Source organism: Falco naumanni, chromosome 1 (assembly GCF_017639655.2).
Source record: "Falco naumanni isolate bFalNau1 chromosome 1, bFalNau1.pat, whole genome shotgun sequence".
NCBI classification, from domain to species: domain Eukaryota; kingdom Metazoa; phylum Chordata; class Aves; order Falconiformes; family Falconidae; genus Falco; species Falco naumanni.
The window spans coordinates 22,647,206-22,665,053 of record NC_054054.1 but is presented as its reverse complement, the minus strand read 5'-3'; the positions used below and the strand labels follow the sequence as shown (position 1 = coordinate 22,665,053).

Below are 17,848 nucleotides of genomic sequence, written 5' to 3'. Positions count from 1 at the left end.
CATGAGTGGAATTTCCTGACTGTATGCAGTTGAAGTCTGCCCCAGTTGCAAAATATAGCACATTAGCTTAAACATTATCTAAGGTTCTCAGAACAAGTCTATATGCACAATTTCTTTGACGGTTCCCTCATATGCTCTTTTCTTAGCAAAGAAATGATCAGCATACTAAGAACAGAGGGGCAGCGGAATCCTTCAAAGGCATAAAAAAACAAATGCAGATGCTTGCATTCTGTGCATCCCAGCATGCAATTCCAGAAGCAGATTTAGTCTGCAAATACCCCAAACTTATGTGAGTAGTTCTATATAGCTACGTATCATGATGTCATAAAAACCTTCTGTGTAAAACTAGTAGTAAAATTCCCAAACAAGTTGACAATCTCTGCTTAATAAAACAGTTGTTGGGTTTTTTACCTCTTATTTTAGAGAAATTTTAATTCAGATAGATGTTTTATATGTCATTCTCGGGCTGAAAATGCATTTATGTAATATAATTAAAAAGAAAAAAAATTTTTTCCAATCACAGCTGAGATTATTCCTTAACTCTGTACTGCAGAATACAGATTCAGGTGGGCCAACTGCAGATATCTGAGCTTTAATATGTTACTAAGATTTTTGAAAGGAATGCAATTGTAGCATTAGGTATATAGCTCTGTTTGCATTTCCATAATCCTATTTTCTATATAGAATTTACATGGTCTGAATATTTAAGAGACAAAGAATATGCATCTGATTCAGTTGACTTTTGCTGTTGAAGTCTGATAGTATTAGCTAGTATGTCTGCAGAATTTTATTGTTTGCTAAAGGAGCCAATGCTAGTTCTGAATTACCAGATTAGTTTCATACCTCTTGTTTGTATTTCAATACTGGAAACAAGCTATTATTCCCAGCTCTCCCCTCCCTTTTCTGTAGAACATGCCTTGCAGCTTGTAAAATGTCCTTACAAGGCAGCTTTACTCTTTTTGTAGAGATCTCCTTCCCCTTCTCCTCCTAAATGAGAAGGATCCAGGACAGGGCAGGGAGATTCTCAATGACTTACCAAAACACTTCAGTAAAAATCATAGTTTTATTTGTCGTTTCTGTTTTTAATCTGTCTAGCATATTTTTTGATTGATCATTATTAAGATTTACTAAGTAACAAACATCAAGGGACACACTTCTTTAGAAAGTTCAATCCATCTAAGTATTTACAAAAGCAAGGAAGCTTAACCCTGCATTCATTTAAATACATACCTCCCATATTAATAAGAACACTACTTTCTTTTTAACAACAACAAAAAAATAAATATGCCAAACAGCACAGCTTTATGTGAAGCTTTCTGGTTCTAATAATAAATATTTTTGTTTGAAAAACCTATTTCATATAGTATTTAATAAAAATTACTATTTTCTGTGTAGGAAAGTAGATGTGACAGATGCAAACCCAGGTACTGATGCCATGAATGCTCATACATGTTAGCAAAATTCGTATGTTAGGTATCACATTTACCTGTATTGCTAAATACACCTCCACTGCTGAATTATGCAAAATCACCTCATTTTCAAGATCAGATTGTACAGACTTGAATATATATATAATTTTAATGAACTTTTCCGGTCAAAAAAGACATATTCAGCAAGTTCAAGATCTTAAGCTCACTTAGCCCTTACTTCCAGAAACTCTAGATGCACTTTATAATGAAACTGGAACTGGCATCAAGTACCCAGCCTCCACGAAAAGCTCAGGGAAGGAAAGCAACTCACCACAGTCTCTACCAGTCCTCCCAAGGAAAGCTCCAGCAGGCAGTGCCACAGAACACCAGCATGCTCACCTGAGACAAGCAGCATCCAAGTCCTCTTACACCACCACTCAGACTAACATACTCATTGGTAACTGCCAGAATTTCCTCACATGCTATGAATACAAACCAGCCAAGGGAACTACATACAGCTCAATTCATGTAACGAGAAGCTCATACATCTTCCCTGTTCAGGAAGTTTCTGCTGTCCACTGTCATCACTTTATGAAACACCAGTTGCCTATAAATTAGAGTTTAAGAAATACTAAGGGAAGGGACCTCAAATAAATAAATAAATAAATATGGCCATGCAATGCACTCAGAAACCCTCAAAATCCATATTGAGCTAGTTAGGTACTTGTACACACTATGTTGTATTGAGTGAACCAGTCAACCACAGTTTTGAAAGTTTCAGTTTATTTAGCATGTGAATCAATACAACTTTTCTTTAAAACAATGAACCAAGCTGCTCTAAGTACATTTGCAGTTTTAATTTTCTTTAGCCATTTCGTTGAATAGACGAGTATCTGTGGTTGCAGAAACAGAAGTCAACACTCAACAGAAACTATTCCTAATTTAGCTTAATTTCATGGAGCTATTTTCACAGCAGTTTCCACTCAAACCTGCACAAAGGCAAGCTGTAGAAAGCTACCATGTTAGAAACTGAACACCACACCTGTGATGGAAAGAACTGGGTTTTGACTTTGGTCTCAAGTATGTGTGACCTTGAGAAAATCTGTACCAAAAAACCCAAAACAAACACAAAACAAAAGGGTGAAGGAAAAAAAAAAAAAAAAAGCAGCATCCACCTACATCTGTGCACATCAGTTACTGGTTGGGTACTGTAAGTCCTCTAAAACATCCGTCTGGGGAATTTTTCCAGGCAGGCATTGATGCCTCCTGCAAGGTTTGACTGTTTAAAATGTATAATATATGAAAATGCAACGTCTGGGGATTAGTAAAAATGGAGACTACCAAGCTCACTTTGAAATTGGTAAGAAACTGGTAAAGGGGGTGACAAATGTAGTCACGAAAGGGAAAGCTGAAGTGAAATTACTAAAGTTCCTTCAGTATCAGTCTCAGAATCAGTCAAATGAATCTGTAAACAAACACTGGAATTTACCAGACAAGATCCTCCCATGCAGACACAGGCAGATTACTAAAGTGACTCATGAGACCCCACTTGACTTAATTTTATTTTCTGGTTAATTCCAATACCCCATTCCAAACATCCATATATATATATATATATACACACACATCTATGTTTGTGTGTGTAAATATATATATATTAGCTTAGCACATACTTAAGGAAGAATACCAAAATAATGGCAAGTCTGTCATACAGGAGGAAGCTAACGGAAGATGGCTGTTAAAAAAAAATAATGGAGACAAGATTGTCCTTGATAAATACACTGATGAAAGATGAAGAATTCTCTGAAGGACAACCTAGGCACAGTCATCAAACACTGTCTATGAATATATCTGGGCTGTAATTCAGAAAAATCTTCGAAGTAGAACAGTGCAGTACTAAATTCTTTTTTCAGTAAACCAAAAGTAATTAAGCCACTCACCTCCCCAGTTAAAGATAGAGCTTGATTACTGAATGAGATTGTTTACCTTGTAGAAGGACTCAACTTCACCATGGATACACTTAAACTTTATTTTCCATTTTTCTCCTAAGGCCAATGCCAGGTGATAGATGCTCAAACGTTCTCTTACCCTGTATAAGTCTCACAGTGGATAAATGTGATTTGACAGTGGAAGGCGTCAGTTTTAGCTAGACCAAATGTGTCAGTCTGAATCTGTCTGTTCTGAACCAAGAACAGATGAAAAATAATCTAACTCTAAACTTGACTTTCCTTTTTGAGTATTGGTAAATGACCCATCCCTACCATTCAAAACTATCCAAGCAAGAAGACAGTTGTGAACAGAAGAGAATCAATCCTATTTAAAGGGGATGGAGGGCAACAAGTCCTATTTAGAGGGCAAACAAAAGGTTTTCCAAGTATTTGATACTTTAAGGAGCATGAACTTTGTTTAGATGTAACAACTTAGTGAGATTTATATGGCTATAAGAATGTCCTGTGACCAAAATAAAACTAATTTGAAAAATAAGGATGGAATATTAAACCTCATGATTTTGAGACTTTAAAAATCTCCACCTATTATAGATTTGACATACACCTAATTCATGAGTCCTTATCCACTTACTTCAGGTTTCCTGAACGCACCTCTGAGATATGCTGATCTTACCACCATTAGTATGCAATGCTAGCCACATCGTTGATCTGGTCCCCAAAACATCTGTAATATTAAAACACCTCTCCTAGAAGGGGGCATGGACCACACATAAGCAGCTTCCACTCTGGGAAAATTAATCTCATTACATGTTTTGATTAACATGGCATTGAAAGCAATTTATTAATTTAGGTAGATAAATCATGTTAACCACAAATAAACAAAAATTTAACGACACCAATTCTTGCCATCATTACAAGTAAAATTAATTTAGTTAATAGGTCTTTTAGCATGAAATATTTTCCTACAGCAAACAAGCTGGCTGGGTACGCATGAGCTCTGCCAAGCTCTGCTGGATCGTTTTCTTTCTGTAACGTGTGCACATGCACACACACACAGAACGCAGACACCAGTGGCCTTTTCTTCCTTCCTTCCCGCCACAAAATGCAACAGCTATGAAAGACCATAAAGTGCTACAGGTATAGAAGAAACATTACTGGGTTTCACAAGCTCTTCCATCCAGCAGCAGTACGCATAATCTTATATATCTTAGGCTTCTCCAGCATTCAAATACTACTGGGAGGCTTTACTTGAAAGAGTAAGCAACTACAAATGTTTTTAACATGCTAAAATTTACTAAGTATAAATTATGAATATCAGCAAGAGTACCATGGAAAGATGCAGAAATTTGAAAGAAACCTTTTTCTTACCCTCCCTCCACCTTTTGGGGTGGTGACACCAAAAAGCCCTGAGAAAGAAGGGGGTTTATGCCACAACGAGCAAGGCATTTAGTCCCATGAGCCTGTATCAGTGCAATGCTAACCACAATCTCATAGCTGTCCATGCTGCATGAAGAAAGCAAATATTAAGTAATCTATCTTACACCCAGGTTTCATTTCTTTAATTTTAAAAGCAGTATACACAGTATAAAAAGCACCACAGTAAGCTTTATCTTTTCACAGCTACAGTGTTTCATAAACAACCAAAAAATGTAGTTTTTGAAGGGTGCTTTCTGTACTGGAACTTACTGGTGTTGTGGAGACACTTCACACTTGTGACATCTTTCTATAAAAAAAGGTGGAAAGCAAGTCTTTGAGTGCGTTTTAATAACCAAAGTTCAGTGGCACCTGGAGCTGTTCCAAGGGAAACCAAAGGTCATCTATCCTACAGCACAAAAAACCTCCCTGCAAGGCAGTACCACAGCAACACAGCTCTGTCCATGTTACATGATGTTGTAACTGAATACACATCTGCACTTCCTGATGAAAAATTTGAATAAAATCTGCCAAATGAATAAGGTTTCAAGATAAATATCTGAATTTTGTGGCTATTTCTTCCAATGACCAATAGCCTATTAAAACCATTCATACAAGTCTCCCAAACCAAAATCATACCTAAGCACTAGCTTGAAATCTGCTATGCAATACAAGTAACTTCAAGGCCTGCCTTGACTAATTAAATCACAAACCTATCTCTCCAAGAGGTTAAAATTTAAATGAAAGCTTACGCTTGGCAAATCCCATCAGATTGTCAAATATGGACATTATGTAGGAACCCCATCTGTTCATGCAGCAACATGAATATGCAACGTGACTGCTGCTGCAACACTTGCATTCACATTGCGGAAAATTTATAAGCAAGCAGTTCTTGAATACAATCGTATCAGGAACAAAGTTCTGAAAACACATGCAATAGATTGCTTGCCACAAATATGAGCTTCAATGCTCTAAGTTTATGTTTCTCTTCCTCTCACATCCTGAGATGATGAAATTTTACAACAGAGGTGTATTATACTTTGCACTTACACGGAGGCTTGCTAATCTTCCTTGTTGGACAATGTACACTGTTCATCGTAGCACAGGGAACGGACAGCAGGTAGAAGGCAGCTTTCTGCCATGTGACCCAGCGCATTGCCCATCGTGCTGTACAAATTAATTATCAGTTTCACAGATAAGGAGAGCTGCCAGCTTGAGGCCACAGGGTTGGACAAGGAGTTCAGAAAAGCTGTATACTTGCCTGCAGACTATATATGTAACAACTGGGAACTAACTTTAACATCAGGCTTTGATATATTCGTCAATATACCTTACACCTGTCAAAATTCATGCACATACTCACTCAATTCAGCTAACATTCAGTTCTTTTTTTTTTTCTTCGTATAGATCAGAATCTGAATTTTTTTAATTCTGCACATCATAACTTCTGGCTAAAGATGGGTTTAGGTAAAGTTCTACATCTAGTGGAACATAACCACAGCCATGCTTCCCACAGCACTGCCAAGTGTATGTTGGCAAAGTAAAAATAGATGCACAATCAAAAGAATCAACTCCTTAGACAACACTTTTAGGATGGGGGAAGAGGCTGTCCAACTGACAAACCAATTGACTGATTTGGCTGTAACTGAGCAAAAGAAAACACATGACCAGTCATGAACTTTTTCAACAAGAACACTCTACATTCAAGGTGAAAGTGACTGCCAAAACATAAATTCTGTTTTTATGGATGCCAGACAGTTCTCTTGGAAAGCATCACCTGGATGTTAACTTGTTGTAGCAGTGTATAAATTCTTGGTTAGTGGCAAGAAAAAAAATAAAATGCCTTCCATCTCAAGATGAATGTTTCATCTTGACCAGCAAGTATCCACAGCATCCCATTTCCATTATTAAATAAATTATTCTTTGTTACTTTTGAGAGGTTTTGGAGTTGGTTTGTTTTTTACACTAAGTCTGCATGTTCTAGTCTCACGGTTTCCTGTGAAATACTTGCTACTTACAAAAGGTCAGGAATACACAGAATAGAAGCTACCTCAAATCACCAGGTAGGCCAAAGTTCCTTTCCACCAATACAATCAACTTAAACCAACAGTTGCATGCACTCATCTGTAACAGCTTGCTCAGCATATGAAGTATCACTCCCTAGACTTAAAAATCTAATCAAAAAAAAAAACAAAATCAAAAAATATGCTGTAGCACAATTTATGCTTCTCAGTTTCCACTAAAGAGGCCCTGGATTAGAATAAAAACTAAATCAAGGATAAGATACGTTTGCAAATTTGCTTAAGTCCTTCCTCCACAGCTTTTTTGAGCTCTGGGCTATAGCTGATGCTTCTATGCAGGGGCATCTATAGAAGCAATAGATTCAAGAGAAATTAGGTAAACACAGTTCAGCAGAATATATCCAGCAGCTTCCCATCAGATGCAACAGGAATTATCAGGGCTGCAAAGCTTTAAAGTGAGTTTTCTAATTCAAACAACGGAAGTCAACACATTTCAGAACAAGCTGACAACAACCTAGAAAACGACACTGGATAACAGCACAATCATCTCCTCTGGAAGGAAATACTAAAACCACGTCACACAAATCCTCCATTCTCTGATATCACACACAAGACATTTCTCATACTAGGATTAAACAGAGGACGAGTTTGTACAAACATACATGCAAAAATGTACACTGAGCTCAATATATTCAAGGAATAAACAGACAGACTGCATTTCTGTGTCTCTGCAAAACACAGCAGATGTTTCTTCAAATTCAAGGCGTAACTATTTTTAATACGGAATTTAAAAAAGGAACTACCACCTTTAAGCTAGGTTTTTGTTCCCTATTAATCTTTTTCAATGAACAAAGGAGGTTTCCCACATAATTTTTTTAAAATCCCCACAATACCCTTACAAGCCATTTGACAAACGCACACTAAATGTATATGTGAAGGAGGAAGCTGGACCCTGACACATGGAACACCCTGGCCTACATTTCTCAGGAGGTCAAATGAAGGACAGATACATGAAAAGCAGTATTTTAGCAGTATTTACATTTGTAAAGCAAAATATTTAGCTAATTTTTATTTCAGTCTCTCAGTTCAGCCACCTCACGATTAAATGGAAGAAAAAAAACCTACAGCCCTCTCCTGTCTTCCAAGCCATAGTCAAAATGGTCACCCATCAAAAAAACCCAACCAAAACCACCAAAAAACCATCCACCAGCACCCCCTAAACCCCAAGCCCAGACCTTGGAATCATAGAGGCATAAATAAAAGCAGAAGAGATGACTTCACATACACTAACCATAACCTGAGAAAGTGAATAAACAATTTTAGCATTTGGACAAATATATACCTGCATATGCTAGGACTTTCATGTCGTAATACCAGTTCTGTTTTACTTAGGTTTTAAGAGAGGCTTCAGAATTAGGTGCAGAACAAACCCTCAGAAACTCAGTCTCAGTTCTTTCAGGAACAGGTGTATTTCTACCTTGCTGTCAATGCAGACAGATGCAAGATGCTTAAATACCTCAGCTGACCTGTGGTTTCAGATTGCAGTAGACACAAACCAATGTTTTCTACGTACAGTATTATGTGCAAACAGACAGAACCAATCTACAATAGAAGTTAAGTGTTTACCATTCTGCTTATTTCCTTGTTTTTGTATTTGACTAAAAGCTTTCATTTGCAAGTATGATCTGGACCTAAGCAGTAAAACGTTACCAGGGAACACATCTGTATTTCAGTGTCAGAACACAGACACACAAGCTGAGTAAAAGTACTCATACTTTCCCCCATGTCTAGCGCTCCCCTCTCTCCCAACAGAAGCAATTCTGAAAGTGGAGCTGTTCAGATGTGCAGTCAAGTCTTTACTTTGCCATAAGCAAACACACAAAACAGAAGCACCCATCGGTGCCAAAGAGTTTGCAGCTTCTGACAGAAAACAGCAGGAAAGTCGTAGCCAAGGCAGTCCCCAAGAATCCCTTTGTTGTTAACGTTTCAGCAGAAGAGATCTGAAAGGAGAGGGAAGCCAGGCCAAAGTAGTGGTGAAACATGATGAGAGAAAATTGGAAGCTCCCAAGAGGCACAGGTGCATTCAACTGATCTGTACTTTTAGGCATACTTAATAATCTTGGGAGTTAGGACAGAAAAACATCTCTAATGTAGCTGTTACTCCCCCACCCCCACCTTCAGCTTGGTCAAACTGAGATGACAGATGATGCCAATACCCTTTTAATTTTCCATGTCTCCCCTGAGTTATCTTACATATTGGGTTTGGGTCACATGTCCATTGCAATCAATGGCTACACTTCCACAAAATTCCAGCTTTCAGGAAAACTTGTAAGCAGTGTTTTTAGAGTATGGCTTCAAACTATGAAGCTACATGCCAAAGCCCTTTCTCTGAAGCATGTGTTACAAGAACAGCAGCAGAGTACGCTAGAGTTCTTTTCACCCATCCTCCATGTGGAAATACATTAAAGTATGCGTTACAATTTTAACTTTTTCTAGTACATACCTCCCAGTAAGAACACCAGTGACAAGCTTTAATGATTACAAAAGCAATACACGCACCTTCAAATTTAGATGTAATCTGTTTTAAGGCACATCAGTGTATGAGCTATAAACAGAATGTCTTTCTGTAAGAGCAACAACAGTCACAATGGAGAGGGAAAATAATCCTTTGCAAAGAAAAACAGAAGTGGCATTATCAAAATCATATAATGCTCGCTATGGATAATTTAACTATGAACTGCCAGGAAAATGAATTTCAAATCTAGTTTAAGCTGTTAAGAGTAAGTTATAACCAACAAACACTCACCACAATAAATTTCAAAGCCCTCATTCTCACTGGTATTCCAAATAATTGCAAATAATTTTCAAATACTTTCAAGTTCTTCAGATTTTCACTAAAACAAAAACATAACAAAAACTCCAAACCTTCAAAACAGAACACCTAACCAAAAATTTTTTTGTTTGTTTGTTTTTTAAATAACACTCTTACAAGTGCTCTCTATTACTCTAAGCTTTCTGAAGGACTCAGTTTTAACAGACATAACCAGCAGACTGCTCAATTATGGTAATTTTTCAGTTGCAACTGAAACAAATCCTTGCACATCAGCATGCAAACCTATCCACGTTAAATCACAGAATGTGTCAAAATGAAAAGAATGCCACGACCAAACTGAAGGACAGAGAGAACAATAAACATTAAAAAAGAGCAACCACATGTTAGCAGGTAAGTCATATTACACAGGATGGAAAAACATTTTTTTAAACATTCCTAACACATGGAAGAAGGCAAACACACTGCTTCAACAGGTAATTAACTTGAGAAACAGACTAGAGTAAGATAATGGCAAAAATAACTAAAATCCCAAGCTTAATTCTTGTCCTCACAAAGACAAAAATCTGCTTTACTGGCAACTAAATGTCCTTAAAGATAGTACTTTATGTGTGGGAGTAACGTCATGTGTTCGTAAGAACAAAAAGTAGCATTAAAGATATTTGTGTTATAAACTTGCCCAGGTAAATGTGTACTCCAGAGATCAGATTCTTCAGCTAGATAAGGAAGAATGATTTTCTCCTCCTATGGAGTACAGGAAGCCACGTTACAGCTTGCTTTCTTGTAAAATACCTGGTGCTGACACAGGATACCTGACTAAATGAAATGCTGGTCTAGTGACACAACAAAAATGTTTATCTCTGCATCACGAAAAAACATACTGAAAAACGCTAGCCTACATGCTTCACTTTTCATTCATCTCCTTAATGTATTTTAAATTGCTTTAGGGATCATGAGGTGCTCTACTCTGACAGCTTTAGACAGTAACATACTCTTCCCACAGCCAAGATTACTCAATACTACCACCAAAATACTGTGCTGAGAGGGTGGGGCTTTCTGCCTCCTCACCCATCAGAGCTTGTTGCAGTGAAGTGCAATTGCTCCAGTCACCTCTGGCTATGCCTTGCATATGCAGTCACAAGCTCATAGGAAATACCCTCCGCTCCAAAGAACAGGAAGACGCTGGAAAAGATTTGGGAAAGTTCCTGCTAAAAAGGAAGATAAATGACCAGCGAAGCCTTCAAGGCTTAAAGCTTAGAAACTCGCTAAAGCTAATGGAATAGTTGGTCCCTGAAAGCTCACGAGAGCTCTTTCACAAAGAAGTGATAACCTCCAGCTGATTCCTACATTACTGTTAATACCATGTATGCCCATAAACGAAGCAGTTTGTATTTCTGCTGCAGCAATCTAAGGGCTGGGAGAGGCGTGTCTGGGCAGTATTTACAAAAGCACACTATAAAGGAAAACGCACTGGAACATCATCCTCCTCTCACAGATGCCACCAAATTGCCATCAAAGGCACAGTGCTTTTGGCCACTACAAAGAAAACTTCAAAATTAGTTACTAGCAAAAATTACAACCAATGAAAATATTTTAGTAATTTAATTTTCAAGTATGATCAAAGAAGCAAACGTTTGTCTAATTATTTTTTTAAGTCAGAAAATGAGGCCCAAACCTGTTAAGAAAATTAGATCTGTTTATATGAAATCCATTTGAATCAAAGCCAGAAGACTCTCAAAAGAGAAGATAAAAGATGTACAGATAATGACAAAAAGAAAGAGATGATTTGTTAATGATTTGGTATTTGGAACTGACAAGGGAAAAGTAAAGTCACCTCACAGAAGTTCACTTTTATCTACATTGCTTTCAACACAAGAAAAACAACACTGAGAAGCCCAAATCAGCACACTTTAGAGACTGGGTAATAAGAAAATCCCAACTTCATCAGCTGTAACAATACAGAACTCAGAAGGAGCACATACATTCTTCACTTTATTCTTACTTTTCTGTATGCTTGTTCACTGTTGCACTTAATTTTAGGGGGGTATGTTACATACACTTTTTTACTCCTAAAAATCAGCCCCATAATCAAATCATGCAAGCTTGTCTGGAACACACTCTTGATACAAACCTAGCTGTTGATATACTATCATCAATTTACTGCTAAAACTGACTTAGTAAATGCCAAGTCAAAGCTTAGTACTTCTAAGTGCAGCTTAAGAGTACCTTAAGAATACATCTTACTGTAACAAGCAAAAGTGGTTTTGTTATACTGAAATAAAGATTTAAATTGCAAATATTATTTCCATCACTTAATACCACAAAAACATGGAATTTGAATTGCCATGTACAGTCAAATGTTTAAAATTAAAACTTCTTTTTAAGTATTTTTTATTAATTTTGGATTACGATTTGTAAATAAGAGCATAGCAGATATAAAAAAAACCTGATCATCAACTTAAAAGCACAAAGATTACTCCTGCTAGAACAGGGGGCATAGCTTTCTTTCCCCTCCAAATTAAAACCAATGCCCATGCCTCTGCACACACGCAATTAGTCCAGAATTTCCCTGTAACTATACAGGGAAACAGATGAGAACAGACCTTCATCAGCATAAGTCTGTGACCAGATCAGTTCCTCAGTTTAGAAGGACTACTAAAGTAAGGATTCCGATAAATCTCCAAGAACATTTATGGCTGGGGTAAAGGAGGGATGGGAAGACAACTATTTCTGTGACTGAGCTGAAACCAGTTCAAAAATTTTTCATTTCAAAGCTACCTTATGGAAAGTTTATTTAGTCTTGAGAGTCTTGACTCCTTCATGTTATACATTTAAACTGCTCTTCTTCAGTCTTGCAAGCAAGAAGGCTCAAATTCGACATTGTGTTTAACAGACATCCAGGGAGCCAGGCACTGTACAACGGATAGGCATTTCCAAGCCAAGAACATCTTAACTCAGCTCACAGATGAAGCTGACCCAATGAACAGTCCTTTAGATTTACATTGTAATTGGTATTTCAAGGAAGAAGTATGAAATACGAAAGTGAATTGCTACCTCATCATAAAGCAGTTCAGCTGCAAGTAGAACGGAGCTTACAGTTTAGATCTGTAAAATGGCATCTTTGTTAAAATCTGTTATCAGCCAGCAGAAAGTATCATTTTGAGGCTTTTTAATGTTTAGTTTTTGCACCACAAGTACAATTAAAGCACACCTTTCAATAATTAAAAAGAATTGCCTAATAAAAATCTGAAGACTTCTCTAAGAAGCTTGCTCTTCACAAGCTGTTTAGGAGATTTCAAAAAGCTAAAAACCAAAACAACCACCACCACAAAAAACAACCAAGCAGATAGAACACCTTAAGTATTTTTGGGATCTCTGAGAACAGAGATGGAAACGTATGCCCTGCATAACGCATTCTGATAAGAAAGGATATTTCATGGTCCAGCTTTGAAGCTTAACCTCTTCCTTTTATGGGTTTACATGCTAAACCTCCATGAAGATCTCTGGGTGCATTTTCCCTCATTCCATCTTACAAGCCAAATTCTCTCAAACATGCTTCTACCCATTAATGGACTACACCAAGGACCAACGTGGTCCTGCACTAACAGCCAAAAGCAGTACAGAAATTAAAGCTTGAAATACAGTATGCTCCAAATGATGACTTCTAAGGAAGACATTTTTTATTAATTTAGCCTTGCATTTCAAAACTGATCCCATCATACATAAAACCCATGGCACAGAAGTAACCTGGTGCTGATCTTGCTACTTCTCATGTCAAAAGGTACTTGGATGTATGAAATCACACAGAATGTGGTGGTTTATTTTAAGCATCAAAACTCACCAGATCATGTTGTGTAACAAAAGAAAAAAGGAAGATCTGTTTTAAGCAAACTTGTGAAAATATTTTACCTCAAATATTCCCGTTCTCTGAACCTCTCTCCCTTAAATTCCTAAGTCCACAAAGGAGTATTTTAAATTTAAGTACCTCTCAAAAAATAAAGAAAAACAAAACTTGCAGCAAGGGTATGAAGACTAAAATTCAGCAGAAGGTAGAAAGTAATTTTTCACACAACTTTCATCAGCTGAAAATAAAAGTATCGACACAATACTTTATCAGATCTTTATCAGAGAACAGCATGTTACCAGAACACGCCATAATGTCATACATAATATTTTATGTTTAGATTTGATTAATTAATTCAAACTGCTGTTTACCTGCAGTGATTCCTTTGCATCAAAAAGCAAGCCAAGCCATGAAGGGGTTTGCACTCTGACATTATTTGCTTGTTCACTTCCATATTATTTACCACACCACAAATTCTTACCAAAACGCACATAACATTAAGGGAGAATACTCCAAAATCCCTGACATCCTAGCACAAGCACTCTTAGCTTGGACTTAAGCAACTGACTTATCACATCAAAATGACATTAAGGCTTGTTTTCAACATACACATAAAGTGGGTTACTGAAATGTCATAAAGGCACATCTGCTGAAACTGAAAATGTCTAGGAAATACACCCGTGGCAGGGAAAGTATAAACAAATGGTACAGCAGGTATTACAGTTGTGTTGTAACAGTAAAACAGTTTCATCACTTAATCAGAATTACTTGCTTCATAAATGGTTAGTTCATAAAATGATAAATTTTCTTCCTTAACATCATTTTCTTCTCATAACAAAGTTTAGCATGAGGCAGAAGTAGGCTTTTTCTCATGCATTCATAATCAGATGGGCTTTGATGTTCATGTTTAAATGCAATGGAAATACAGAATTCAGTAAAGCTGTTCAACATTTAAAATAAAAGCTGTAAGGTAAACTTATTATTTCTCAACCTTCCCCCAAAAAACTGGCTTGCAAAATTATATTCCGTTATTTAGATACAAAGCGAGGAGACTGCATTGTGTTAAATCACTTTAGTATTTGCACATCTTTTCTTGAAACGCTTTACAGCAACCTCAGATCTCCACGCAGCCAATCCAGGATGTTAAGAGAAAAAAAAAAAAGCAGCACAAAGGAAACGAAAAATAAAACAAAACAAACCCAAACCCCCATGAAATAAAAGTATTAATAAATCTATTAGATAATTTAGCCATTTTTATTATTTTTTTTTAACGCTTACCACATGAACACAAAAAAATGGGGAGGAGGCACCATAAATACTATGTTAAAATATACCCACCCCTAGCCGAAAGCTTTTTAGTGTTGATAATTTTGGCAGCATACTCTTGTCCGGTGGTGATTTTCATACACCTTCTCACGACGGAGAACGCCCCTCTGGAAACCAACAAGCGGACAAAGTGTCAGTTCGACTGAAACATCTCACTCCCACCGTCGACACGGGGAGGGGTGTTCAACACGTTTCAGCGAGATGTGATGTCGGCCGAATTAAGAAGAAATTAAAAAAGGGAGGGGGGCTATTTTCAGAGAGTGCCGGTCACTATTAGTTTTAGTCACTAAAACGGTGAACTCCGGTCTGAAAGGCGGGTGCAGGCGATACCCTCGCGGTTGTACGGGCTGGGCGCAGGGAAGGCACGCTTCGCTACCTCACACACGGCGGGGAGAGCGCGGCCGCGGCCCCGGCCGCCCCCGGTGACACCGGCGCCCCGCCGCCCGCCCCCGCCGGGCGCCAACATGGCGATCGCGGCCGAGAGCCGGCGGCCCCGGCCTCGCGCCCCTTCCCGCCCCGCCGCCGGGGGGCGCGCGACCCCCCCGCCCTCACACACCGGGGCGCCCCCCGCCCCGCCCGCCACAGCCGTCACCACTAAATATCATAAATAACCCTCGGGCATTCCCCGCGCCTCGGCAGGCCGAGGGCTGCCCCCCAACGCCCGCTCGGAGCCTCCCGTACCCCGTGGGGTCAGGCGGGTGCCGAGACCGATCCCCCGCCCCACAGATAACGCCCGGGTTGCGGGGAGCAGGGCCGCAGGGCTGCAGCCCGGGCGCTGCCCCCAGTGCCCCCTGCCGCGCGGTGCCCGCCGGGCTCCCAGCATCGGTCAGGCGGCCCCTGGGGCTGAGGCATCGAGTCCCCCCAGCCCGCGGTGCCTTCCCACACCGCCCGCCCCGCCAACGGCGGCTCCCCGCGCCGCTCCCTCAGCGGCGGGGCGCGCCCGCTGGGCTCCCCTCCGTCCTTACTTCCCGAGCTCCTCAAAGAGCTGGTACTCGTCAGTGAAGCGTGTGCAGGTGGTGGTTGAGGCCATCATGAGGACGGGCGGCCGCCGGTACCTCCGGCGGCCAGGGACGGCGAGGCGGTGACGGCTGAGGGGCTGTGAAGCGAGGCGAGGCTCCGCGCCGGCTTCTCCTCCTCCTCCTCCTCCTCTCGTGACGGGGCTGCCTCCGCGCCCTCCTCCCCGCCAGCTGGCGTGTGCTCCCCGCGCAGGTCTTCGGTCTTTCCTCTCCCCTCCCCTCGCCCTTTAGGGAGGCAAAAAATAAACGAACGCCTCGCCGCTTCCCTCCGCCGCCCGCTGGCGCCGAAAGGGAAAGCAAAACCGGGGCGGGGGGCGCGGCGCCGCCGGCCCAAGGGGCGCCTCCGCCTTCCGCTCCCCCCCCCCGCGGCGACAAGCAGCGGGGCCGCCGCGTCTCCCGGTTCCGTGCTTCCCCCTAGCGACCCCAGCCCGCCGCGGCTCTCCCCCCGCCCCCCCGGGGCCGCTGTGGCGAGGGCACCCTCACACACCGGGAGCGGGGCGGGGGGAGCCCAGCCCCCTTTCCGCCCGGCGGCGGGAGGCGCTCGCCCGCCCTGAGGAAACGGATGCACCTGCGACCCGCTCCTCAGCGGCCGCCTGACGTCACACACCGCCCGGGCGGGGGCCGCGGCCGGGGCGGGGGCGGGGGGGGCAGCGGCGCCCCGCCCAGCTCCCCCCGCCCCGTGGCGTCACGGCGGCCCGGGAGGGGCCGGGAGAGGGGGGGGGAGCGCGCGTGCGCCCGGTCGCGCGTGGGGCGGCAGCGGCCGCCCAGTGGCCGCCGCACCTGCGGGGCGCGCGTTTGCACGGTGGAGGGCCCGGCTCGCCCGGCGCGGTGCTGAGGCGGCGCGGGAGGACGCGCTCCCCCGAGGGCAGCGGGGCCGCAGGTGCGGCCAGGCCGGCGGCGGGACCCCGGACGGGGAGCAGCGGCCGCTCGGGCCGCGCCGGCACGGAGCGTCCCCCCCGCAGCGCCCCGCGCCTGGCCAGCGGGCTGCCGCAGCACACAGCACCCTGACAGCGCGCTGCGCACCTCCGGTTTGCCATGAGCCCGGTGGCGTGCCATGGTGTAGGGTCACGCCAAGCGAAGCGGGATTTGCATGCCCCTTGGCACTGTCGGTGGCAGCTCCAGCCCACCCTGGCGGTGGGCCACCCTCCGGCTGGGGGCACCCGGGCTGGGGGATGAAAAGCGGGAGCAGCACAAGGGGGGTCGCTGAGAGTGGGTGTCCCTGGAGGCGTCGGCAGCTCGGAGAGTCGTCAAGATGTAGACGTTGGCCAGAGCTTCGAGGAGACGTTTAGCCAGGGGTGCTGCAGGGGTGCGCCGCACACTGGCCCCGCCAGGGCAGAAGAGCAGCGCTGGATGTACTGCGCGGATAGATGGGAAGAGTTGGGAGCTCAGAGCAGGGAGCACGTGTGTGGTGATGAAGATAAAATGCAATAGTAAACAGCTGTCTCAGTTCTTTGACCTTGGGCTAATTTCTGTCCCAAATAAGGGCAGGCTTGTCTGTTAAAATAGCACGCAACTGCATCATCCCAGCCCACAAATGTACACTGTCGGGGGCTACCAGGCCTCTGCACTGTGCTGACCTTTAAGAGAGAATTCTGCAAGATACTTTAAATGTGTTTGATTTTGAAGCCTTCAGAATGTAATTGTTTTAATGTTCTGAAAGCAATACCAAAAATGCTGTTAAATAAAGTGTTTGTGTGGTGGAATTTGGGGGGTGGAAGTGAAAAATGTATGTTTACATTTGGCTTATCCATAAAATTTCCTTCTGAAATACTAGAGTGGCAAATGACAAAATGCTAGTTTTTGGAGCTATAACAGCTTTCAAAACCAAAACTCCCTATTGCCCAACTTTTTCCTTTAAAAAGCTTTTCAAGTGTATATTATATATGCCACCAGTGCCTCTGTAACTTCACTCTTATTTCTGGCCTAGGTTTTGCCAATGGTTATTTGCTTCACTTTGGGCAAGTTTTATCATTTCGGTTTTATTCCTTTCTGATAAACTAAGCGGTGGTGATATAAGTAATGAGTTAAATTAACATCCGC

The 17,848-nt window shown here is 41.8% G+C and overlaps 1 protein-coding gene across 25 annotated transcripts in view; it reads right to left on the bottom strand.

Annotated features, from left to right (window-relative positions):
- Positions 1-16,418, bottom strand: part of CAMK2D (calcium/calmodulin dependent protein kinase II delta) — a 159,391-nt gene extending 142,973 nt beyond the window's left edge. For 24 of the 25 annotated variants that reach the window (XM_040584618.1, XM_040584584.1, XM_040584655.1 and 21 more), the window contains exons 1-2: positions 15,758-15,957; positions 14,805-14,899 (exon numbers count right to left, since the gene is read on the bottom strand). In XM_040584618.1, the coding sequence (XP_040440552.1) occupies positions 14,805-14,899; positions 15,758-15,825 (163 nt within the window). In that variant the 5' untranslated portion in view covers positions 15,826-15,957. Of the gene's footprint in view, positions 1-14,804; positions 14,900-15,757; positions 16,034-16,295 lie in introns of those variants that run through there. The other variant, XM_040584771.1, reaches the window with a different exon arrangement.
- Between the last annotated feature and the right edge of the window lie 1,430 nt (positions 16,419-17,848).